The 26378-nt window shown below is 33.2% G+C and overlaps 1 protein-coding gene across 2 annotated transcripts in view; it reads left to right on the top strand.

The window, feature by feature from the left end:
- KIF18A (kinesin family member 18A) overlaps positions 1–26378 on the top strand; it is a 106193-nt gene that overhangs the window by 55105 nt on the left and 24710 nt on the right. Inside the window, exons 11-14 of one of the 2 annotated variants that reach the window (XM_023737879.1) lie at positions 410–574; positions 3274–3395; positions 6842–7074; positions 18405–18482. In XM_023737879.1, coding sequence (XP_023593647.1) covers positions 410–574; positions 3274–3395; positions 6842–7074; positions 18405–18482 — 598 coding nt within the window. The remainder of the gene's footprint in view (positions 1–409; positions 575–3273; positions 3396–6841; positions 7075–18404; positions 18483–26378) is intronic. The other variant, XM_023737888.1, reaches the window with a different exon arrangement.

The raw sequence follows: 26378 nt of genomic DNA, 5'->3' as shown, positions 1-26378 counted from the left end.
AGTTGGAGAAAGGACAAGAAGAGCAGGACATGCATCTGTTTTGATTTTGGTTAAGGAAATCTGGAACTTATCAGATCTTATGTGGACTTTTCAAATGTAAGAAATTGAAAAGAATGGATTTTAGCAAAAAAAAGTTGTAGTCTTTAATTTGGCCATTGTATTTCTGAAAGCCATAGACTTTCAATGTGTAATTTTATTTAAAAAATGACTCGCTAACTCAATTTCCTGTTTTCCTGCAAGCAGTAATATTGTCATGGTTTCAAGGGGGAAATAACTTTTAAATACAAAAACATAACCTAACTTAATAGACTACAGTGGTACATGCACAGGAAAATATACTACTTTACTAATGTCATATACATGAAATATCATAAAAATTAGGTCAGATATTAAATACATTGTGTTTTAGGCCACTTGCAAACGAGATCATAGACTTGCAATGTTGAAAAATCGTCGCTGCTACCTGGAAAAGAAAAAGGAGGAAGAATTGAAGCAATTTGATGAGAATACCAACTGGCTCCATCGCGTAGAAAATGAAATAAGCCTTTTAGATGAAAATGGTCATATTCCAAAGGTACAGATGTGTTTTTATGTCAGACTATTTTGTAAGAACTAAGCTCTTAAATCTGTTGTCTTTATTGTTGAGTAAATACCCTTCATAAGACTTTTATTATCCCATCTCTGTGAGCTTTGATTGACTCATTTGACTATCTATAACTGAGTATACCTTCTGCTTCACAAATTACATACCAGGTTAGCCTTGTCTATACATCAGAAAAATAAATGTATTTTTAAATGTTGTTATTCTTAAACGACTACATTATTTTTTGAGGCAGCTCCTCTCAATTAGAATAAAGTAAGTCTACTCCAAACTGTATTTGAGGATTTGTCATAATGTGGTCACCATTAATTTTATTATGACTGAAAAAAGCTGAATTTGAAAGCTGCGTGTGTGTGCTGAACTTAAGATAGTCCACCTAGAATGGCAAAAAGGTTATGTTTATAAACGTAATGGTGATCAGTGAATACATCAGATTGGAATTGTGTTCAGCTGCAAGGTTACAGAAATCTGACTTTAATGCCTCAACCAGTTAGTGGTGTATTTTGCTTGCTTGACAATGCAGTGTCACCACAATGTCATCAGTGCCATCATTATGCTTGCCATTTCATGACTGCAATATTACTATTCCATCTCTAGTCTCAAGTTCACACCTAGGCCAGAAGAGAAGGAAAGAAAGAAAGGGTGGGGGGAGTATTTATATCAGGAGAAGAAAAACTTTTCAGAAATTTCTAGCAGGCGTATATCTTTTTGTCTGGAACTGAGAGACATGGCTATCCCTAGGTACAAGGGAGTCTGGAAAGGTGAGTGTTTTCACTCGACAAATTATCACCCTGAACAAAGTGGGAGTTCTGTTTATAAAGAAAAAGGGTAGAATGAATATGGGATAGGCAGCTAGAAGGTAACAGCTATAAGTTATTTGATCGAAAAACCTAATACTTTAAAAGAAAAACTTCTTTTCCCTCTTTTTCTGAAGAGAGGAGTGTGTAAATTCTTTACCTTGTTTGATGTTGCTCTTCTGAAATGCTAAGCTGTGTATCAGTTAATTGGTACCTAGCTTTCTAGAATCTTCAAATTTGTGAAAGAACACCAGATACAAAATAAATGGAGATGAAATGTTAAAAAATTAAGTAACAAATAAATGCAGCTAGTGATCTTTAATATTCAAAGATATTAATTTTTTTATAATTCAAAGATACTAGCAAATGCATCATGACTAGGAGAACAGATTGTCTTACTGGCTAGGAATAGCTGTAAATTATTTTGGCATTAAAGCTCATACATGACTGGAGAGAGAGGATGCTAGCAGAGTAGCCAATAATAATTCTAAGTAGTGAAAGGGTCAGCAAGCAGCATATACTGTTTCTTAAGAATAAAGCTAAAGACAAATAGAGACAGAATTCTTCTCCAATGTGAATACTTAGGAACTTCCAACACTTGATCTATACCTGAGTAATTCTAGAATTCTTCAGATTATCTTGCTGAAAGTGTGCCAGTCAGTTTAGTAGTTTAGGACATTAGCATAATCTAGTAATATTTCACAGTAAAATAATTTATAAACACTTCAAAATATTCTCTACAAAGAGAATGAAAATACTGGAAAGAACGTGGACTTTGATAAGAAGTGAATATTTGGTAATTCTGGTTCTTGATATTTGTTTTGAATATCAATTCTAACACCAATTATATATAAATATATATTATTTATAAAACAACTTGGATAAGTTGTTTAATTTCTATGTCTTAATTTCTAATCTTTAAAATATATTTAAGTCATTATAAGGTTAAATGAAATACTGCGTGTAAAGGCCTAACAGCACTTAACACATGATACGTGATTGATAGGTGATAGTTGAATAATATGTTAAGCTATAATAACATAGACATCAATAGCTAAAGCTAGGTGTACACAAGAGGAGCACAATAGAGTTAGCTGCATCATGTATTTTCAGTTTTTCCTCCAGAGCAGTGATTCCCGTATTTTGTGGGGGTCGTAGATACCTTAAGAAATCTGATCAAAGCTATAGATCCTCTCCCAGAGGGAAAATTGAAGGGGATTACATTCGTATAAATATGCATTTTTTTTGTTTTTTAGTAATTTAAAGTTCCCTGAATAACAGACGGAACACTGAAAATTATACAAATATGTGGAAATTAATACACTATTAAACAACCAATGGGTCAGAAATCAAAAACAACACTAGAAAATCCTTAGAGACCAATGAAAATGAAAGGACAACATACTAAAACTTACAGTAGGCAGCAAAGGCAATTCTGAGAGGAAAATTTATAGCAATAATGATCTACTTTAAAAATCAAGAAAGATCTCAAATCAGTAACCTAAGTTTACAACTTGAGGAAGTAGAAAAAGAGCAAACTAAGCACAAAGCTACCAGAAGGGAAGAAGTAGCAAAGATCAGAGCAGGGATAGATGAAATACAAAATACAAAAGCAAAATAGAGTCAGTGAAATCAGAAATAGTTGGTTCTGTGAAAAGATAATAAAATTGACAAACCTTTAGCTAGACTGATGAAAAAAGAGAGAAGATGCAAATAACTAAGTCAGAAATGAGAATGGAGACATTACTACTTTCCTTACAGAAAAAGGATTATAAGAGAATACTATGAGCAATCTATAATAAATTTTATTAAAATTTTCTTGATTTATAATATTTTTAAAAGAATCTGATGTATATTTTGTATTGTTTTCCCCAGGAACTTGATAAAGATCTTCAGTATCACCACTTATACCTTCAAACCAAAGATTTGAAAGCACAGATTGAGCATATGATGGATCTAGCTAATCTTCAAGAACAGCAGTATAGGCAGACTGAGATGTAAGTAAATAAATTTACCTATTCCAGAATTTTAGCCCCATACACCTAAGATACGTTGAAACATAGAAGTTTTCTGAAATCAATAAAAGTTGATTTTTTTCTGGTGTGGGCTACATTATTTTTTAAGTGTCTGCCAGCATCAGAAAACATGCCAAAAAAAAAAAAAAATTAAGAGTGTATGTGGTTCTTTCCCTCTGTCTTAGTCGTCTAACGCTGCTCTAACAAATACCGCAAGTGGATGGCTTTCACAAAGAGAAATTTATTTTCTCAAACAGTCTCGTAGGCTAGAAGTCCAAATTCAGGGCATCAGCTCCAGGGGAAGGCTTTTTCTCTCTGTTGGCCTTCTTCTCTTTGGTGTTCCCGGGACTAGGAGCTTCTCTGCGCACAGATCCTGGTCCAAAGGACGCACTCTGCTCCCAACACTGCTTTCTTGATGGGATGAGGTCCCCCTGTCTCTCTGCTCACTTCTGTCTTTTTTATCTCAAGGGATTGCCTCAGGACACAATCCAATGTTGTAGATTGAGTCCTGCCTTACTAACACTACTGCCGCCCATACTCCCTCATTAACATCATAGAGGCGGGATTTACAACATATAGGAAAATCACACAATACCGGGAATCATGGCCCAGCCAAACTGATACATTTTTGGAGGGACATAATTCAATCCATGACAACCTCCAACTAATTTTTACAATGTTTTATAGTATTGAAAGCATTTTTTCTTGAAAAATGTATTATTTATGTAATATATGCCACATAATACAAAATTCAAAAGATACACAGTGAAAATGTCTCTACCTTTTAGTTTTGTCCTCTAGTTGCCTCCGCTTTTAGAGATAATGGCTATTAATCCCTGCTGAATTTTAAGTAGGCGATTTTTAAGCATTCGTAATTCCAGAATGATTTTTTTGCTATCATTAAACTGAAGTTTCTTAAAAAATGTGTATTTTTTAACATCAGACATCCCAGATTTTTGTGTGATCCTATAATGCTCTTTTATGCTCCTTTTACTGGCTCAATAGTAACATCTTAATTGTTTGATTTTTGAGACATAATAGTAAAAGATGTAAAACTTTATTTTTTCACCTTGGATAGATCAGTCAACTCCCTGACCTTCATTTTCATGCTTTTTCTGATTCACAGGAAACCATATTAGGGATAGCTGTGTTGAAAAAGGAAAAGAAAACATTCAGGGAGATACTCTTCTATGCATAGAAGCTCAGCCTAATGTCTCCATGCATTCTACATCTGTACCTAGGACAGACACTGAAAATTTATTTATTAGCCGTCAAACTGCTTTCAAGAGCCATAGTCATTAAACATTAATTTATTTTAACCATTCCGTATTTGCTATAACAGATTAATACATTTATACATTTAAGATAAAGTTTTTACTTCAAGAATAGGGGACAAAAAAGATTCTAACTCTTAATAATTTAGAAAACTGGGCATTCAGATCATCTCAGATGTAATGTGGCCTAATAGAGTTTGAGTTTTAAAGTTGATCTCGGGTTTGAATTCCAGCAGATATTAGCAGTGTAACCTTGCGTAAATTATTGCATCTTGCTAAGCCTTAATTTCCTTATATTTAAAAATAGATCATAATAATTAAAAAGCTTTTGAAAGAATTAAATAACATAAATAGTTCACATGACATAGTACCTATGTCAGTGTCCCCAAAACCACCCCCCAGGTTTGATGATTCAGTAAGAGGTGTCACAGTACTCAGCATATAGTCATACTCACAACTATGATTTATTACAGCAAACGGATACAAAGGAAATCAGCAAAAGGAAAAGGCATGTGGGGCAAAGTCTGGAGAAAAACTGACACAAGCTTCTAAGAGTCTTTTCCCAGTGGAGTCACATAGGATGCACTCAGTTCCCTCAGCAACATGTGTGACATCATGTGTGACAAGTTGTCTACCAGGAAAGCTCATTAGAAACTAATGCCCCAGATTTATGTTAGGTCTGGTATCATGTAGACAGTCTCTGCTTAGCACATACCAAAATTTCCAGACTCCCAGAAGGGAAGCACATGTTCAGCATAAACCACATTATTTGTACCAACAGTTTATGCACAGTGAGCCATTCTATCAGTTCTAGGAATGATAGGAACCTTCCTGAACTCCAGGTTTCCAGACAGCCAAGAGCCAACTTTGCAGTCAGGCATTTCTAAGGATAGTAGTTGCAGGCCTGCTGAGTTAACTCTTTTCTGCACAGTAACTGATTATTGTATGTGCTCAATAAATAATCGTCCTTATTGACTTTCTGATTGACTTTTTTCCCTATACTTGTTACCTACTTGGCTTAAATGGTGTACCTGCCCCTACAAAAAAAGTCTCAACTATTTGTTGTTGTTTTTGTTATCGTTGTGTGTCATCCACTCAATTCTGACTCATAGCAACCCTATATTACAGAGTAGAACTGCCTGATAAGATTTCCTAGGCTGTAATCTTTATGGGAGCAGATCGCCAGGTCTTTTCTCTCACGGAGCAGCTGGTGGGTTCGAACTGCCAACCTTTTGGTTGTTATGAGTCAACTGAAATATCATATATTCACTGCCTTAGTATACCAGGACTGAATCATCTCAAGATCATTCATGTATTTTGGTGTCTTCCTTGATCTAAAAGTTAAGAACCATTGGTTGAGTATACAAGTTTTCAGTTGTTTAGCTGTCACTTCATTTTTTCAGTGAAAGCTTATATGGAGGTCTAATACATAAAAAGATAAACTAAGTACTGTTCTGATTGACAGGGATATGGAAGGTTTTGAGTTAAAGCCAGGAATCCAGTTCTCCAACCATTCCCCAGATCCACCATCCCTGTCTAGAACTTTCCGCAAAATCCCTTTGAATCCCTTTCTGAAAGCCATCGGTTTAGGTCATGAAGAGTTAACTTGAAGGAGAGTGGAGTTTTATTCTCTCTCTCTTTTTTTTTTAATGTTATATAGCTAAAATATGAGTCTCGTTGTTTGACATAGTATATATTAGTTTTTCATTTCAATCCCATGGTAATTATTAATAATAACAACAATATCTTTAATTTTTTAAGCACATTATGCTTTGAAAAAAGCTTTTATTTGTTTTTAACTTAGTCTTCAAAACAATCCTGTAAGTTGAGCAAATGACTGTCAAGTTGTCCACCATTTTATAAAGGGGGAAACTTCGGTTTGCACCTTGTCCAAGGGGAGATAGAAGTAAAAAGGACAAGCTGAGACTGGAGCCTAGTTCTTGTGATTTCTATCCCAGATTCTTTCTACTTTATTCTTAATATTTTAAAAATATGTGGAGGTGTTTGATTGAAAAAACATATTCTAAAAGAAAACGTATATGGGGAATCATTTTAATGATTTGCTCATACTTTTGAGTGATACTTAGAAGAACTAAAATAATGTTTTTAAAATTTAGTTTTTATTTCTTTTTTCTTGGCCCTTTCTGTATATAGAGTATTGAATGCTTTACTTCCAGCCTTCAAAAAACAGTATTGTGCATTAAAAGAAGCTGGCCTATCAAATGCTGCTTTTGAGTCTGACTTCAAAGTGATTCAACATTTAGTTGAGAGGAAAAAAATGGTGGCTTGGGCTGACCAAACTACTGAATATCCAAAGCAAAAGGATCTACCAGGGGTTTCTGTTCTTATGACCTTTCCACAACTTGGACCAGTTCAGTCTACCTGTTGTAAGTATGGATTTTGTTTTATCAAGTAAATAGTAACATTATTTCTAAAGAGTAGCCTCCTTTATGTACCAGTCTAACCAGTATCTTCCAGGAGTCTATGACCAAATGTGCATTGATGTTTTAAGTAACTTTAGCAATAAAACCTTAAAGTTATTTTACCCATTTTTAAAGGAAATCATTTTATTTCCCATCTTTCTTTAACATTTAACCCTACTAAAGATGGATGATTGTAATTAAGAATATTGTATTATATAATACATAATAATCTGTTCTTAAGATCAGCTAAAAGTACAGAAGTTACTGTTTTACTATTGATCAGTTGATCACTCTCTCATAGAAGTGTGCATGGGACAGTTTAATTGCAAAATAACATCTGATCTCGTTTTAAAATAATTCAGGCAGTATGAAGAACATAATGTAAGAAGTAGAATGCCCTCTTTTACTATCCCAGGAACCTCAGTATTATGCCCTACCTTAGAGATAAACGATATTAGCATTTTGGTTATCTTAGCTATATATATATATATAAAATATTTGTATTAGACAACCTAACACTAGCTTTTTGTTAAACCTAATAAATGTGAATGCTAGCACATTATACAACTTTTTTATTTCTGTATTATGGACATTTTAGGAAATGTACATGAAGAATCTACCTCGTTATTTTAACAATTTTGAAAATCCAGAGAAAAATATACAACACTTTATTTAACCATTGCTTTATTCAGGGACATTTCATTGTACATACCATTTTACAGTTGAAAACAGTACATCAGAGAACATGCTTGTATATTCACATTTCTGCATGTGTACCATATTCCTAGAAGCTGATTTGCTGGCGTCAGAGGACAAATAAATAACAAAAACAAAAAACTACATCCTGTCAAACTTCTCTTCAGTATCATGAGAGGGTCTCCCGATAACAAGACCTGAATTCCAGTGAGACTATCTTTCAGATAGAGAAAATTCAGTGAGAACCAAAAGAAAACCTATCCAATGAGCTAAAGCCATGGGAAAGATAGATATCCATGAGCCTAATACGAGGAAACTACCTCAAAAAAGACCAGTCAAACAATAAATGATCTAAATAGTAACCTCAAGATTTGGGAGGGAGAAGGGCAGAATAAAAAAATGAAGACATTATAACAGTGAACAATAAGCCTTACTGTGTATAAAACCGAAAAATCAAACCCGTTGCCGTTGGGTCAATTCCGACTCGTAGTGACCCTATACAGCAGAGTAGAACTGCCCCGTAGAGTTTCAGAGGAGCAACTGGTGGATTCGAACTGCCGACCTTTCGGTTAGCAGCCGAAAGCTTAACCACTGCGCCACTAGGGCTCCATAGATTTATTATCTATGTACAAATAGATAATAAATCTAAATGGATAATTATATACTTTCTGAGAACGTGTAATATAAGTGCTAAATAAGGACTTTTAAAACAGAGGGAATACCTCAGGGGAAACTCTTACAAGAGTTTTATCTTAATTCTAAACTGTATTAGGAGTCCCTGGGTGATAGCAAATGATTAATATGTTCAACTGCTAACCAAAAGGTTGGAGGTTCGAGTCCACCCAGAGGCACCTTGAAAGAAAGGCCTAGCCAATCTACTTTTGAAAAATCAGCCATTAAAAAATGAATAATAAATAAACAAACTGTGTCATCAAACTTTAGGAGTTGGGGGTAGAGGAGGAATATAAAGTCATTTCCAGAGCACTCATCTCGAGAGAAGAGATGAGAAGTGAAGTATTCTTAGAGCTCTTCTTTGTTGGATTGGAGAGGAAGTAGGCTAGTGGGGAAAGAGTCACTTAAGGAAATTTGTTTTCCAATTAAAATAATATAGGGTACTATGTTTCTGCTTAGGAGTAAAGGGTAATAAATGGGATAGTGGAACTTCCAAGTTACCAAAAAAAAAAAGAATAAATATCAGCTTGATCAAATCTGTGAAAAGAAACAAAATTTTTCTAAGTGAAACAAGAAAATAATATAATAGTAAGTAGTAGTATAGAAATGGAAACAAATCAAGTATTTCAGTTATGACTTTAAATGTACGTGTTTTTAATTTCCATATTTAAAAACAAGCTATCTTACTGGGTTAGAAATCAAAAGCCTGCTGTATACTATTTTCAAGAAACACATTTAAAATTAAGATTTTTTTAATTTTAAGGTTTGAAGTAAAGTGATAAACACGGATATGTCAGGCAAGTGCAAACAAAAAGAAACCAAGAATGACAAAACAAATTTCTATTAAGGTAAAATTTAAAGTTGAAAACACTGAACAGGTTTAAAGAGAGACTTTGGAAAGTGAAAAAAGGCACAATTTAATAAGATATATTCATAAACCTATATGAATCAAATAACATACCAACTAAATACGTAAAGCAATAATTTAAAAATGCAAGGAGAATGAGATAAAAATATAATTATAGTAGATTGCAATATACATCTTTAAGAATTGGAACTATCTAATAGCAGGTAGTAAATTTAAAGAAACTAATTTTATTTAAACTTGATTCAATAGGTATACATAGAAATTTAAATCCTTCACTGAATAATATATATAGATATAAATACACAATTTATGTACATTAATCATAATTAATCAAAATAGCAAACATTTTATTAAGCTAGGCCTGTGAATAGGTCTCATTAATCCTGTCTGGAATTGGTGAGGATTTTAATTCTGTAAGTTCAAGTTTTCATTGAATTCAGGGAAATATTGTTCTGTTATTTGTTTAATTATATATATTCTCTTCTCCATTTGTTCCTTTTTATCCTCTGTAGAGATTTTTACAGGCTACATGGTTTCTTCATAATCTAATAACTTACAAGTAATTAAAAGGTGATGAAAATCTTAACTCTTTTAAAATTAAGAATAACATTTCTAGAAAATCTATGAAAACAAAATCAAAAGTGCAACAAACTATGTAGAAAACAGGAAAAAGCAACAAAATCTCTAGTCAAAGAAAAACTTATAGTTTTAAATTTCTTCGTTATTAAACAAGAAATTTGAAAAAAAATTAAGAAACCTATTATTCGTTTTAATAAATTTCAAAAGGCACAAAAAAATAGACCAAGAGAAGCTAAGAAGAAGGAATAAGATAAAAGCAGAAAAATAATATAGAAATTTAAAAATTGTAGAAAGAACAAATAAATCCAAAATCTAGTAGTTTTTTGCAAAGGCAAATAAGAAAAAAAAAATCAACAAGTTTTCTGAGCGTATTTAAGGGAAAATAAAGGGCAAAGCATGTGTTAAGAATGACAAAAGAGATGAATACACAGTGCAATGTAAAGATTTACCAGAGAATACCAGTAGCAACACTATCACAACAAAACTGAAATATTTAGTGAGAAATTCCCAATTTCTTAGCAAAATTTGAATTACCTAAAGTGGCCCCAAGAGAAGAAATCATCTTGAATAATTTTCCTTCTGGGTCTAGATTTTATGCCTTTCTTAGGAAGGTCTTTCCTATCCCAACATTATAAAATATTTGCCTATGCTTTTCTTTAATTTTTTAATAGTTCAAGTTTTTGTTTTTTCCTAGCTTTACCATCCAGATTATCAGTTTTGTATTACAATTGTGTCCTGTCTATTGTTTAGCCCTTCTGTTGAGTTTTTTACATTTTTATTTCACCAGTTGCTTTTAAATTGGTAATTGCTTGTCTTTCAGTTTATTTTCTGATTACTTCTTTTGAACAGAAATGTATTCTGACTTATTTGAATATAATATTCTGTTCTCTCAGGATATTAATTGAGATTTTTCAAAGTTTTTTTTTTTTTTTTTTTAATTCTCCCTTCATTGTATCTTCTTTTTTTCTGCATCCTTTTCTTTCAAGCACTTGGTTTTTAAATGTCTAGTAAAACTTCATTGTCATACTTATGTATTAATAAGTCTAGGCTGATTATGACTGGTTGCTGTCTCTGGACTTTCTCAGTCCCTGAATAATTCTGTTTCTTTCACTAGTCTCTTTACTGAATGAGCATCCCGTCTATGGGCTTCCCTTTCGGGTGCATGTAGGGAGGCAAATAGGCAGTCCCTTATATTTGCAAAAGTAAGAAATGCTTTACTCTAAGGGTAGAGTTCTTCTGGTTATAACTGCCCTTCTGCTGCTCTATTCCTCCATCACCAGTTTGTGTGTCTGGCTGTCTTCCCAGAAGTCTGCATGTTCCCCAGACTCCACTCTACTTTTCTTTGTCTCCAATGCTGATGCTAGGTGGTCTCTATTTTGTTTAGAGTTTTAACTTGTATTACATAACCACAGTCATCTAGTAAGCTGGTAATCTACTAATTATCACTGACAGTCCCCTCATAGCCTATTCCTCATTCTTTATTTCTGAAGTTAGAGATTGGGGAAGAGCAGTTCACAGCTGAGGTCATGGTTTTTGTCTTTAGTTTTCCCATTAATCTGCTCTCATCTGTTTTTCATCTTCCAGAAATGACCCAGTTTCTGATGCTGGTAACCATTGCTGTTTTCTAGCACTGATGTTTTGTCAGTGGATTTTAAGGGGAGGTGAGACAAATCTCTATAGATTTGTGTTTTTGCTTTTATTTCTTTTGGGTATGGTTTCTCTCTTCTGTCAGAACTGTCACTCGATATTGCTTTATTTTTCTCTGTTGGATGTTTGTATTCTCTTGCATTGTTTCTGTTCTTTTCTTTACTCTTACTTTTATTTTTCCTTCCTTTAATTGGGTTTATGTTACTGTTTTGTTGTTAATGCTTAAGATGAATTGTTTGTTCCTTAATTTTCAGCCTGTTTTCTAATTTATGCTTTTATGGCCATAGATTTACCTCTAAACACGGCCTTTGCTTTATCCTACAAGTTTTGATATATAGTGTTTCTCATAATCATTCAGTTCAAGATATTTCCCGAATTTCATTGTAGTTTCTTTTTGACCCATGTGATATTTCTTAATTTCAAAAGCCATGGCAATTTTCTGTCTCTTTGTTATTGATTTCCAACTTAATTGTAGTTAGAGAATGTACTCTATGTTATTTTAATACTCTGAAATTTGTGGAGACTTTCTTTATGCCCAGCATATAGATGTTGTTGACTGCACAAAGGGATTGGAACACTGTGATCCATAGGGTTTTCATTGGCTGATTTTCAAAAGTAGATTGCCAGGCCTTTCTTCCTAGCCTGTTTAATCTGGAAGCTCTGCTGAAACCTGTTCAGCATCACAGCAACACACACACCTCCACTGACAGACAAGTGGTGACTGTGCTTGAGGTGCATTGGCCAGGAATCAAAACCAGGTCTTCCCACATAGATAGTGAGAATTTTACCACCGAACCACCACTGCCCTCTAGCATATAGTTAGTTGGTGTGAATGTTTCATGTATGGTTTTAAAGAATTTATATTTTGCCATTGTTGGTTGCAATATTCTGTATAAGTCAGTTAGGTCAAATTGCTTAATTGTGTCCTTTAAATCTTACCCTTACTGATTTATTTTAGTATGCGTACTCAGTTACACACATCAGTTACTGAAAAGAGCTATTAAAAAATCTGTACTATAACTGTGGATGGATTTTTCCATTTTATATTAGTTTTGTATTATTACCACAACAAATTAACACAAACACAGAAGCTTAAAGTAGCACCAACTTTTTATCTCACAGAATTGTAGGTCGGAAGTCCAGCAGGCTCCTCTAGTTACTTTGCTTAGAGTCTCACAAGGCCAAAATCAAGGTGTCAGCCAGCTGGGGCTCTTATCTGGAAGTTCTGGGGGGAAATCTGCTTCCAGGCCTCCTTCTGGTTCTTGGCAGAATTCAGTTCCATGCAGCTGTAGAGCTGAGGTCCTTGTTTCTTTGCTTGCTATTGGCCAGGAGTCATTCTCTGTTTCTAGGGGCTACCCATATTCCCTGGTTTGTGGCTTGTGACCCCCTTCATCTTCAAAGCCAGTAAAGGCAGGTGGAATCCTCAGACTTCAGATCTCCCTAACCACCACCACCCCCCGACCTCATGTCTCCTGCTTTCAGTTAGAGAACATTCTTTGCTTTTAAGGGCTCATGTGATTAAAGAGCCTGGTGGTGCAGTGGTTAAGCACTCAACTATTAACCAAAAGTCAGTGGTTTGAACCCATCAGTTGCTCCAAGGGAGAAAGATGTAGTAGCCTGCTTCCGTAAAGATTACAGCCTTTGAAACCCTATGGGGCAGCTCTACTCTGTCCCATAGGGTTGCTATGAGTCAGAATTGACTGGATGGCAGTGGGTTTGGGTTTTGGTGGGGTAATTAGATTGGGCCCAGCCAGATAATCCAAAATAATCTCCCTAATTTAAATTTTATAATCTCAATTACATATGCAAAATCCCTGTTGCCATGAAATATAACATAGTCACAGGATGCAGGATTTAGGGAATAGATGATATTCTAGTCTTTTAGCCTTTAGTTTTTAGCATTTTTGCTAAAATCCCTATGTGATTTTACTTTTACTTCTCTTACTTGGATTCATAGGACTTTCTAAATTTGTATCTGGATATCTTTCATTAGTTTTAGAAAGTTCTTCATTTTCTCTTCAAATATTGCTTCCACTACTTTTGCTCTTTCCTCTGCTTCCAAAGGAATTCCGATTGCATGGTACCTTTCAATGTATCATCTATGCCCTTTTTATTCTCTCCTCTGTTTTGTGTCCTTTTATTTATTCTGGGATACTTTTTTCTCATATTCTCCGTTTACTTTTTCTTTTGTGTGTCTTTTCTTTCTCTAATCAAACTTCTCTTAAATGTATCAAGTTCTTAATTTCAGTTCTAGAATTTCTATTTGATATTTTCTTACAGTTTTCATTTCTTTCCAAAATTCTCGTTAAACACAATTAATATGATTATTTTAAAGTCCGTGTCTGAGAGTTCTAAAGTCTGGAACCCTCTGGATCTGTTTCTGTTGTTTGTTTCTGCTGGTTTTCTTTCCTTTGACCTCATTTTCTAACATGCCTAACATATATATGCTAATTTGTTTTTGTACCAGACATGTATTTGCATAATTATTTATAGAAATAATTTGAAGCTTCTGATGATGACGTCCTTCTTCAGAGAGAATTTACGTTTGCTTCTTCTAGGCTTCTGGTGCAACTATAAATCTGAGATCGCCTCAGTCCAACTTTAAAGATTAAGATGATTTGAAACTGAACTTCAGTTTCTTCACGAGCCTGCTTACTTCTGATATACCCTTAGGGTGAATTTTCTGGCTCCCAACCCAAATGAGAAGAGTTTGTGAGGGACTCCTTTTAGTAGGCCCTAGATTCCAGTACCAGGCACTCCAGTCCCACGAGGCTCTTAAAAATGTTGTTAAGCGTTTTTGTCACCTCCTCCAGCATCAGCAGACCATCTCTAGGGAAAAGCAGCTGCAAGTGCAGAGATTACCTTTTTTTAAATATTTTGTCCGGAATTTTTAGTTGCTGTCAGTAGGGAAATTGGTCAGAATTACCTGGGTTTCAATTATTTAGCAAAAATCCCATGTGTTCTATTTTTCCATGAAGATGATAGGAAAGTTGGATAGATTCTCTCTCTCCTTCTATATGTATATACATATATATATGTATATATACACACACACATATATACATAAATACACACACACATACATATTAGTCATTAGACCTGACCTAGCTGAGATCTTTGAAAGGAAAAGTTGAGATTTATTCAGAATCTCTCACACCTTTTGGGCCTTGATTCTTTATATTCAAGGTGTTGGAGAAGAAATAGGTTTTTATACCAAGATTGAGAAATTCTACTACTGTTGTATGATGGTCGTTATTTCTTATGGAAAATTTCATATTTTACGTACAACATAATTGCATAGGCTATACTTGTCAGCAGTCAAAATGTTTATTTTACTCTTAATTCCTTTTCATAACATTACCAAAATGAAAGACTATTGAAGTCATGTTACATTTGTAAATATGTATTTTCTTTTGAGAACATGTCAGAACTAGTGTGTGGATTTTGTTTTACTACATTTTGTTCTTGGTTTGTTATTTCAATGTTTTGTTCAAATGATTTCAGAGATTATTTGCATAGTATGTCTTGTCTATTCTATGAATTATGTGTCTTGTATGCATTATAAACAAAAAGTCAAGGTGTATATAAGTGAGTTCACCTAAATATTTACTGTTCTTAGAATATTGGAGTAGTTCATAGAACAAAGTATAAATAGTGTAATTTTTGTTTACATTTCTAAAGAGATAAAGCAATACCCAGATAGTATACATTACTAGAATTATAAATGGTAGTCTTAGCAACTTTCAGAGGCAACATTGAAGAGATTCAACTTCTACAAAATATTAGTCAATTATGTGGCAATCAGATTAAGCTTACACGTGTCACTGATTTTTTTTTCCCTTATATTCTCACAAACAGATACTATCTAGTGATTTTGTCGATAAATTTCAAAACTAAGTGGTGTAGGATTTGTTGCTGATTTTTTTTTTTCCAGGTGCCTTAGGGACATTTAAAGAGTATTTACTAGATCAAGTACACACACACAACACACACACGCAGGGCTTTTAAAAGACTGATGATATTTAAAGACCTGCTGCAGTGAAATGGATTTTGACTCATGGCGACCCCATGTGTGTCTAGAACTGCACTCCAGAGGGTTTTCAGTGGCTGATATTTCAGAAGCAGATCATCAGGCCTTTCTTCCAAGGTGCCTCTAGGAGAACTTGAACCACCAACCTTTCATTTAGCAGCAGAGCTACTCACTGCACCACCCAGGGACCTGATGAGATTAACCATAGTTAATTTAAACTGTACCCTCTTGTTGGGGATTTAGGTTGTTTAATAAATTTTATTATTATAAATAACATTTTAGTAAACAGGTATGTGTTTATCCTGGCGCTTGTATCTGATTATCGCTAGGATAAATTTTTAGAAGTAGAATTTCTGGCTCAAAAAATATGTACATTTTTAAAAGTTTGTAATAAATATGCCAAATATCTTCCTCCCTTAGATGATTATACCCATCTTAACTCTTAGCCACAGTGTAAAAAAATGAGCTACTTCTCCTTTCAGTCTCACCAGCTTTTGGTGTTAATATAATATTTTTAATTTTTACTTTTTAGAAATTGATTTTTAATCATAGAAGTACAAAGGATATTATCCTGAATAACATACTTTGCCAATTTTAATACTTTAGATTTTTTGGTATTTATTTGACTTAGAGTCTTTACCTCCAAACTACATGTCTGTTGACTTGGAGTAAAACATGCCCCTTTTTTGGGTCTAGAAAACAGAAACAGTACTCACTGAGTGTTGTGCAGGATGGAGGTGCTCGTGTAAGGTTTATTTACAGAACAGATTATATTTCTGACATTAAATGAAAAATCAAGATTTCCTCATTATCTGTCTCAAAACTCACATTTAATAAGTCTATAACCTTCCTTTTTTTAAAATTTTGCACCCCTTGTCAGCGATTTGATCTTAAAGAACAATAAAAGAAACCATGTTAATAGAACTAGTCTCTCATAGTACAGATATCCTAATTGAATATAGAGTTCCAACATAAATTTAGGTTTCCCCTAAAATTACTTGACAACAATGAAATTTCATGTAAAAATTGGGAAATCTCTAGACTAATCCCTCATTTTAATCTTGTTATATGAAGCTGCAGAAATGTTACAGAGCTAAATTTTCTATACTTTTTCTCATTTGGCAACAGATTTTAATCATTATCAATAGACTACAGAAGTCATACTTATAGCCCTAAACACATTTTGTTTGACCCTTAGTCCTCATGTACATAAGACATTGTTCAGTTATCCATCTATAACTACAAATATCACTGTAAATGAAAAGACTGTTTGCATTGTCTTTTTTCCCATCTTAAATAAGCATGAATAAATAGTGGGAAAATGAGACTAACTTAGAGGAAAACATGGTATCTGGTATGTCCCACAGAGACAAATATAAAAAGGTTAAGGTTGATTTATTACTCAAAGTGGTGAATTCTTTTAAAGGACTATGACAATTCTGTAATACATGGGAAAATGTAGTCCCTCTTTGTAATATTTGTATATAACTGATGCTATCTGTAGAGGTATTACTGTAATACTACAGTAATCACAGTAGTGTCTTATGAATGCATTTTAAAATGTTAATTAGTTTTGGTTAATTTAGTGGTACCTTAAGATTACATATTTATTGAATAGTTAAAATTCATTCACCTGTATCATTTTCAGCTCTGAATTCCTGAGTCACAAAGCTGTTAAAAAGAATCAGATTTATGATTAGTACAGTAATTGTATCAATCATTTGTAGCCTGGAAATGTTTATTGAAATGTATATATTGATACTTGATTTCACTTTATAACTTTGCCAACTGATTTTAATTTAGCATAGTTTCCCAAAATACCTCTTCACGTACATATCAACATGAGTGCTAGAAAACGAAAAATCCCTGCCATCATTTTGTCCCAAACCTCAATTAGATCTAATCCCATTCATCAATGTCTCCCTATCATGAACCCTACTTTGCAGCCTGTGACTCATGTTTGCTAAATACCACATTCTCCTTTTTACACTAACGTAGAGCTCTATAAATCTTTTAACGTTTGCAGTCTTTAGCTTTTGATAAATTAGTTCCTCTGGGTAAAATCATTCAGGACACATGATATAGCACATAAAAGGATCACCCCAAAAAGCCTGACCATTTTTTAACAGAGAAATTTTTAACTCATTAATGATAAATTATCTAGTCTCTTTATTTAAAGAAACCATCTGTGAAATATTTCAAACAGCTAAAAAAATGAATATAAACCCCTCTACCTAAAACCACATGAAATTGCCAGTGGTTGTGTTGACAGATTTATTTAAAGCATAGAGAGAAAAGAATGGTGTTTGTTAATATAATTTATTTTAAAACTTTTTGAGAGAATTTGATTTAAGAAATGAATAATTACAGTGACATCTAAACTAGTTTCCATTTCTCTTATCTCTCCCCTCTGCAGTCCAGCCTTCACACCGTGACCAAAGTGAACTTCCTAATAAAGTGCAGACCCCCTTAGGAGAGCCTTCAAAGGCTCTTGCAGTCCAATATCAAACTACAGACCCAGTTCCATCCAGCAGTTGGTGTCACAAACTTCCCTTAAGCATACTTTGTGCTTCTTGCAAGCTTTTCCCGCAATCTTGAATGCTGCTTCCCCTCTTCCATCCCACATTCTGGCTTATGTTATGAAACCTTTCCTTTAATGGCTCCTCTCCCTGCTCATACTCCTTTGCGTTTCCATTGCATTTTTTAATTCTGTATACACAATCATGTCATCTGCAAGCAAAACATTTTATTTCTTCTTCCTAATCTATGTACTTTTTATTTCCTTTTTTTGTCTAATTGCAGTGTCGAATAGGAATGGTGAGAAGGGACATCTTTGCCTTGTTCCCAGTCTTAGGGGGAAGGCATGTAGTTGCTCACCACGTAAGTATAATGTTAGCTGTAGGTTTTTCATAGCTGTTCTTTATCAAATTGAGAAGGTTCCCCTCTATTCCTATTTGCTGAGAGTTTTTATCAGGACTGGACACTGGGGTTTTCTGGGGTTTTTTCCAGATTTTTTTCTGCATCTATTGATATGATTATATGATTTTTCTCCTTTAGCCTATTGATGCGATTGGTTACTAGATTGGTTTTTGAATGTTGAACCAGCTTCACATACTTGGAATAAATCTCATTTGGTTGTGACGTACAATTCTTTTTATTGGATTTGATTAGCTATTATTTTGTAGAGGATTTTTGCATCTATGTTTATGAGAGATATTGGTTTACAGTTTTCCTTTCTTGTAATGTCTTTGGTTTTGATATTAGGGTAATGCTGGCGTCGGAATCGACTCAACGGCAATGGGTTTGGTTTTTAGCCTCATATAATGAGTTAAGAACTATTTCCTCTGCTCCTATTTTCTATAGGAGAGTAGAGAATTGGCATAATTTCTTCCTGTGATGTTTGGTAGAATTCACCAGTGAAACCATCTAGGCCTGGTACTTTCTGTTTTGGAAGGTTATTAATTATTGATTCAATTTTTTTATTAGATATAGGCCTATTCAGATCATCTGTTTCTCCTTGTGTGAGTTTTGGTGTAGATTTTGTCTTTCAAGGAATTGGTCCATTTCATATAAACAATCCAATTTAGGGCATAAAGTTGTTTATAATATTCCTTTGCTATCCTTTTAATGTCCATGGATCAGTAGTGATGGTCCCTCCTTATCCTTTCTAATGTTAGTAACTTGTGTCTTCTCTTTTTTTTCTTGGTTACCCTAAGGGTTTATCAATTTTATTGATGTTTTCAAAGAACTAGCTTGTGGTTTTGTCGATTTTCACTTTTAAATTTTATTGATTTATTCTCTAATTTTTGTAACTTCTTTTCTTCTACTTACTTTGTATTTAATTTGCTTCTCTTTTTCTTTTCTAATATATGCATTCAGTGTTAAAAATTTCCCTCTAAGTACTGCTTTCACTGCATCCCACAAATTTTAGTAAGTTATATTTTTATTTTCATTTAGTTCATTTGGTTCAAAATATGTTTTTGATTTCTTCTGAGACTTCTTCCTTGACACATGCGTCATTTAAAAATATGTTGTTTAATGTCCAAATATTTTGGGATTTTTCTAGCTAGCTTTCTGTTATAGATTTCTAGGTTAATTCCACTGGAGTCTGAAAGCATATTTTGTATGATTTCAATTTTTTTTAATTTCTCATGGTATGTTTTATGGCCCAGGGTGTTATCTTTCTTGGTGAATTTTTCATGTGAGCTTGAGAAGAATTGTACTGTTGGTGTATGATGTATTCTATAAATTTCAGTTATATCCAGTTGATTGATAGTGCTGTTCAGTTCAATTATGTTCTTTCTGATTTTCTGCCTGCTGAATTTGTCAATTACTGATAGAAGAATGTTGAAGTCCCCAACAGTAATAGTGGATTTGTCTATTTCTCCTTGCAGTTCTATCAATTTCTGCCTCAAATATTTGCTCTGTTGTTAGGAGTTTACATATTAAGGTTTGTTATGTGTTCTTAGAGAATTGATCCCTTTTTCATTATGTAATGCCCCTTTTTATCCTTAATAATTTTCCTTGTCCTAAAATTAATATAGCTGTTCCAGGTTTCTTTTGATTGGTGTTAGCATGGTACATCTTCTCCCATCCCTTTACTTTTAATATATCTGTATATTTATATTTAAAGTATGTTTTTTATAGACGACGTATATGATGTCTTGTTTTTTTTACCCCCTCTTACAGTCTCTGTCTTTTAATTAGTGTATTTAGACCATTCAGTTTTAAAGTGATTATTGATATAGCAGTTTAATGTCTTCAATATTTGTAACAATTTTCTATTCATTGCCCTTCTTTTTTTTTAATCTTCCATGTTTTTGCCGCCTTCTCTCATTTTAATAAAGCATTTTGTATGATTCCTTTTCTCTCTTCTCTTAGCATATCAATTTTACCACTTTAAAAAAGATAATAATGGTTGCCCTAGAGTTTGCAGTATACATTTACAGCTAGTCTAAGTCCAATTTCAAATAACACTATACTACTTCACAGGTCGTGCAGCTACCTTGTTACAGAGTATCCCCAATTCCTCCGTCCCATCTCTTATAACATTGTTGTCATACATTTACTCATAAAATATAATCACCAAATACATTGCTCCATTATTATTTTGAACAAATTTTATCTATTAGATCAATTAAGAATAAGAAAAATAAAATATCTTATTTTACCTTCATTTATTCCTTCTCTAACACTCTTTATGTAGATCCAAGTTTCTGACCTATAGCGTTTTTCTTCTCTTTGAAGAGCTTCTTTTAATACTTCTTACAAGTCAGGTATACTGGTGACAAATTCCCTCAATTTTTGTTTGTCTGAAAAAGTCCTTATTTCTCCTTCATTTTTGAGGTATAATTTTTACTGGATAAACAATTCTAGGTGGGTGTTTTTTCATTTTTGTTTTTTTCCTTTCAACACTTGAAATATTTTGCACCAGTCTTTTTGCTTGCATTTTTTTTTAAGAGAAATCCGATGTTAATTCTTATCCTTATTCCTTTAATGATAAGGTTTATTTTCTCCTTCTGGCTTCTTTTAAATCTTATATTCTTTATAATGTTTTTAAATTTAAATTAGTTAAGTTTTTAAATTCTGAATCATTCTTTCTGGGATGGCAAATTTTGTTCAGCATTACCTTGGCTCTTCAGTCTATCACCCAGTTGCAGGTACTCATATATTTAGACCGTGTTTATTTTATATTTCAGTAAAAATATTAGTAGGCTAATTTAATACCACCAAAGTATATGTTCTATTCTGTATGTTAATATTTTAAATATGGGCCATTTAACTTAGTTTAGTAGTAATAAAGCCAGATTTGAAGTTTGTCATAATCAAGAACTTAATTTCCTTTCATAAATGTGGTCTATTTCTGATCATCTGGAGGAGTGTCTAAGAAATTAGATTGATCTGCCCAAAGGTTGATCTGTCAATGAGGGAAGGGAAATCAGTATTTATTGAGTACATATGTTATCCCATTTAACCTTCATGGAATCCCTATAAGGTAGATTTTATCCTCATTATATACTTAAAGGCCAAGAGAAGTTAGATGTTACCAAGGGTCACTTGTTTGCTTGTTTATATAATTTAGTCTTAGAACCTTTTTAGTGAGATTTTTTTATAATAAAAATAATAAAGAATATTTTAAAAGTAAGAATATACTGATATTTTCAAAACTACTGTTATGAAAATAGATATGATACAACTCTATTTGTCTTTTATTGTTGGTTTGTTAATTTCCTACTTTCTAGTGGAAGCCTTTCAGAGTCCTCAACTAAATCTATAGGATAGACTTTTTGGAGAAATGAATATTTGAAAGATAGAAATATTGAGATAGACTAGATTGTGCATACAGGTGGACTTAAATCGCTTAAAGAACAATTCAGCTAATAAATACATTTTTAGATATTTCTCTGAGGCAGTTGGTACATCAGTTTAGCAAAGGTCTTTCATATGCATTCATCAGACTCCTATATTTCATCAACAAAGTCAAAATGTCCAATTTGTTATTTTTATTACACTACCATTAGTTGATCATATTCCTTAAAATCCTCGGGTTTTTTAGGAAGGATGGCAAGTGGCAGGGGAATGTCTAAACTTCGTGTATTTCTTGGTTAACCCACTTAATCAATCATTAAATATCAATTCATAATTTCTTTAAAACACTCAACAAGTGTATTTTAGCAGGCCAGACAAATTAATCCTAATTTCATTGCAGTTTGCACTTTTTTTGTTTTTATTTTAAACTGTGGTTTATGTTGATAGCATATTTTATGTTACACTATAGCTCACAAAATGTACATATGTTGTAATCCACATAATATTGTGTTAGAATCTGGACTATTAATGATGAAAATGTTTGTATTCTTCCTCAGTCTAATCCATGACTTCAGTGCTTGCATTTACAGTTAATTTTAAAAGTGGTTTTAATACTTAAAAGTCTTTTGAGAGGCATCTGAAACTTGGCAGTCACAGCAAAATGTTTTTGTCTGACTTCTTTTTAGTCTCTCTATGGACTTACAGTAAACAAACTTTTTGAAATGGGAATCTCTAGCCATAAAGCAAGAATAGATGAATAGAACACTAACCACTTTATCCTGAAATGCACATTTGCATTTGTATATAAGATGCCCTAAAGCATCAGATAAATGTAGTATTTTGAAATGTTTCTTAAACTGTTAACGGATAAGTACAAAACTAGAATTGGATTCATTAAACAAAGCTTACTGTAGGGTTTAGAAGAGGAACTCTTCTTTTTCTTTCAGTAGGTTTATCCCTGATCACTTTTAAAATCCTGGTTTGAACTGTAGCGCATAATCATTTTGAAAGGTTATATTACTTTCTCGTATAACCTCCTCCATCCAAGTCCTTCCCCAAGTTAAGAGTTTATCAATAAATCTGAAGTGCAAAGCTCTAGTATTGTACGTAGATTCTTATTAAGTTATTTTTAAGAAAGGTTTTCATGAGTCCTAAGACTACACAATACAATGCATAGTTACTTCATTAGTTATAGCCTTACTTCATTAATGTACCTTCAGCTGCATGAGGTATTAATAAGCCTAAAAGGATCATCTTAAAGTTCAGGATAGCTGAATTAGACTTTTATAAGTAAAGCAATATTGAAGTTATTTTTCAATAAACAATTTCTCTGTAAATAGTCCCAAACAGTTCTTTAGAATTACGTATGTATCAGTTAATTTGCATGTAGTGATGGAAAAATCTTTTGGTCTACCCTTAAGGTGATATCATTTCTGTTTAATCATCTGAATATTTCTTAATAAACCTGTAAAGAAATTTAAAAAGTGTCTTCATGTAGAATCTAAATGTGAAGTTAAAGATAGGCATAAGAAAGCTAGCCTAAAGCTGGAGATCTTTAAAACACTTAAAATATCTGAAAGCAAACTAATTAATTCAGTTCTTAATAAAATATATCTTTTATGTCTTAGAGTTTTTGCTATCCTAAGCTTTATTTTTATTTCTATTATTATTTTCTGTAAGCTTTTCAGCATTTTAAAATGAGACATACTAGCATTCAGATTTCACATGTGGTTTCTCTGTTCCCTACAGAAAAGGATTTTTCCTTCATTCCTGGGACTAGTGACTTCAAGTTTATTGAGTCCATTTCTTGCCATCTTGAATGAGTTATTGTTGATGATTGATTGGTTCACATTTTTATTAACCCTGTTAAAATTCTGCTAAATAGAGAATTGTTCAGCCTTCCTTTTTTAATATAGCTTATGGAAAAGGGGAATGAAGTGGTAAGCCAGTAGACAGAGGACTAAATAAAGAAAAGATCTTTCTTGCCTTTCCTAGGGCTAGAGTATTCATTCTGTCCTTCAATTAGATTACCCATTCCATGTTATTTGCTCAATTGTTTCAGTTAAACTTTTGAATGTAAAGCTTCATAGCTTTGGCTGATTGATCCCACTCAGAATCCAAGGATTTTAAGTAAAGTTACCCCAGGACAAGCAAGAGACATATGTTGGTCTGCTTTTTTACTTTATGGCCCCAAAGTTTGATTAATTCTTTTCCATTAAAAGCCTCTGACTGTGGTCCTCTATCTATCCTCTCCCTTCCTTCTCCCTCTCTTCACCTCTGTCTTAAATTCAGTTTATATTTTTATCAAAGTAATGCCCGTATGTAGTTTAGAAAATTAACAACTACAATAGTGTTTGTAGAAGTAGTCTCTGACCTATTGCTGCCCATTCCCAATTCTTGTTCCCCTTTTAGCTGGGTTTTTTCATTTTTGTTGTTTTTTTCTGATTTTTCTCCTAAACTTCAAATTTATACTGCTAATTTTTGTTTGTCTATTTTTTGTTTTTTTAAGTTTTAGATATCTATTTACTGCTGTTTATCCATAATGATTTAACTCCTATACATTATATCGCTCAAAGATATACATTTCCTCCCCAGCTCCCATCTTGCCAAAGAAGTTTTCACCTTTTTAAAAATAAATTCGTATTGAGCATCTCTGTGTAGATATTATTCCCTGTTGAGCCAAGAACTGTATTAATTTCTTTTCTTGTACAACTTTATGGTCTTTCTATTTAATACTTGCCTTTATCCACCATCTTCTTTCTTGTTCTTCTCCCTTATTATGCAGAAATATGTTCTCCAATAATATCTTCTAGAGAATCCTATGATGTAAATTTAAAATATATATATATTACTGATTGCTTGACTAAGTATCGAATACTAGGTTGAAAATATTTTTTATTAGAATTGTGAAGACATTGTTCCACTGATTTCAAAATTCCAATGTTGCTGTTAAGAAGTATCATACCATTTTTCTTCTCAATACTTTGTATGTAACTTTCTACCAGGAAGATTTTGGGATCATCCTTTTATCCGATGGTATTCTGAAATTTCACGTTGTGCCTTAGTGTTGATCTTTTTAAATTGATATACTAGACTCTGGGGCTTCTCTCTGTGAAAACCTTCATCCTTTCAGAGTAAGAAATTTTCACGTATAGACACACACACGTGTGTGTGTGTGTATGTATCGATATGTATACACATGACACATCATTCTCACACATACATTTTATACATATGTACACGAATACTTCCCTTTTTTCTGTTCTGTCTCTCTCTCTCTGGAACACTTATTAATCAGAAGTTAGAGCTCCTGGACTGATCTTCTAATTCTATCATCTATTGTCTAGTGTTCTAGCTCTTTTGGTTTCTTGGTTCTTTCTGGAAGATGTCCTCTACTTTATTGTATAGCCTTTATTTTAATCTTTTTTTGCTCTCATATTTTAAATTTCTGAGGACAATTCAGTGTCTCTTTCCACAGCACTTTTTGTTTCGTGAATGTAATAACTTTTCATCTCTATGAAGATATTATGGCTATTCTAACATTTTCTTCTATTTCTACATTGTCTGTTTCCTTTCCTTTTTTTTCCCCCATGTGTGTATATGCACGTTTGTGCATCCATCTGATTGTCACATTAAGACACATATCCTTAAATGTCTGGTTTTGTTCTGTGTACTTAATTAGATCTTATAAACTAATGGGCTTAGCTCTATTGTTATCTTCAGAAAACTCATTTGAGTAATGTGCAAATATCAGTACCTTGATCTTTTTTATTGTTATGGTTCATCAGTAATAACTCTTTGATCTCTTTATTTGGAGGGTGTATAAACCTAGCTACCAGTATTTTAGGAGCCTTAGTGGCCCAATTGTTAAGCCCTGTGCTACTAACTGAAAAGTTGGTGATTTGAATCTACACAATGTCTCTGTGGAAGAAAGACCTAGTGATCTGCTCCTGTAAAGATTACAGTCTAGAAAACTCTATGGGACAGTTCTGTTCTGTTGCATGGGATCTTTATGAGTAGAAAATCAACTCAACGCACCTAACAACACCACCACCAGTATTTTACAAGTAGGAGGAAACGCTGCATACATCCATTATTGAAAAGTTACTTAATACCCCTAGTTCAGCTGTGCCTGTTAGCACCAAGACTACAACCTGTTCAGAGAGTAAAACCTCATGTCTTCTTTGAGGGTGAAGAAAGGGCACTCACCTGGCAGAACAAGTGATGATGATGATGAGGGGAATCTGGGGATCCAACTTCCTTAAACAGACTTTCGTCCAATTCTATTTTTAGCTCCACTCTTTGCTTTCATAAACAACCTCATACCTCTTAATTCCTGAGACTTTCTCAGGGATGAAAGAGCTTTTTTTTTTTTTTTTAATTGATTTCCTATCCCCTATATCATCACTTCTTTTTTTTCCATATTTTGTCTTTTATAATTTATAGAAACATTATATGTTTATTATA

Source organism: Trichechus manatus, unplaced genomic scaffold, assembly GCF_000243295.1.
Source record: "Trichechus manatus latirostris isolate Lorelei unplaced genomic scaffold, TriManLat1.0 scaffold00006, whole genome shotgun sequence".
NCBI lineage: Eukaryota > Metazoa > Chordata > Mammalia > Sirenia > Trichechidae > Trichechus > Trichechus manatus.
This window is presented reverse-complemented; position numbering and strand designations above follow the sequence as displayed.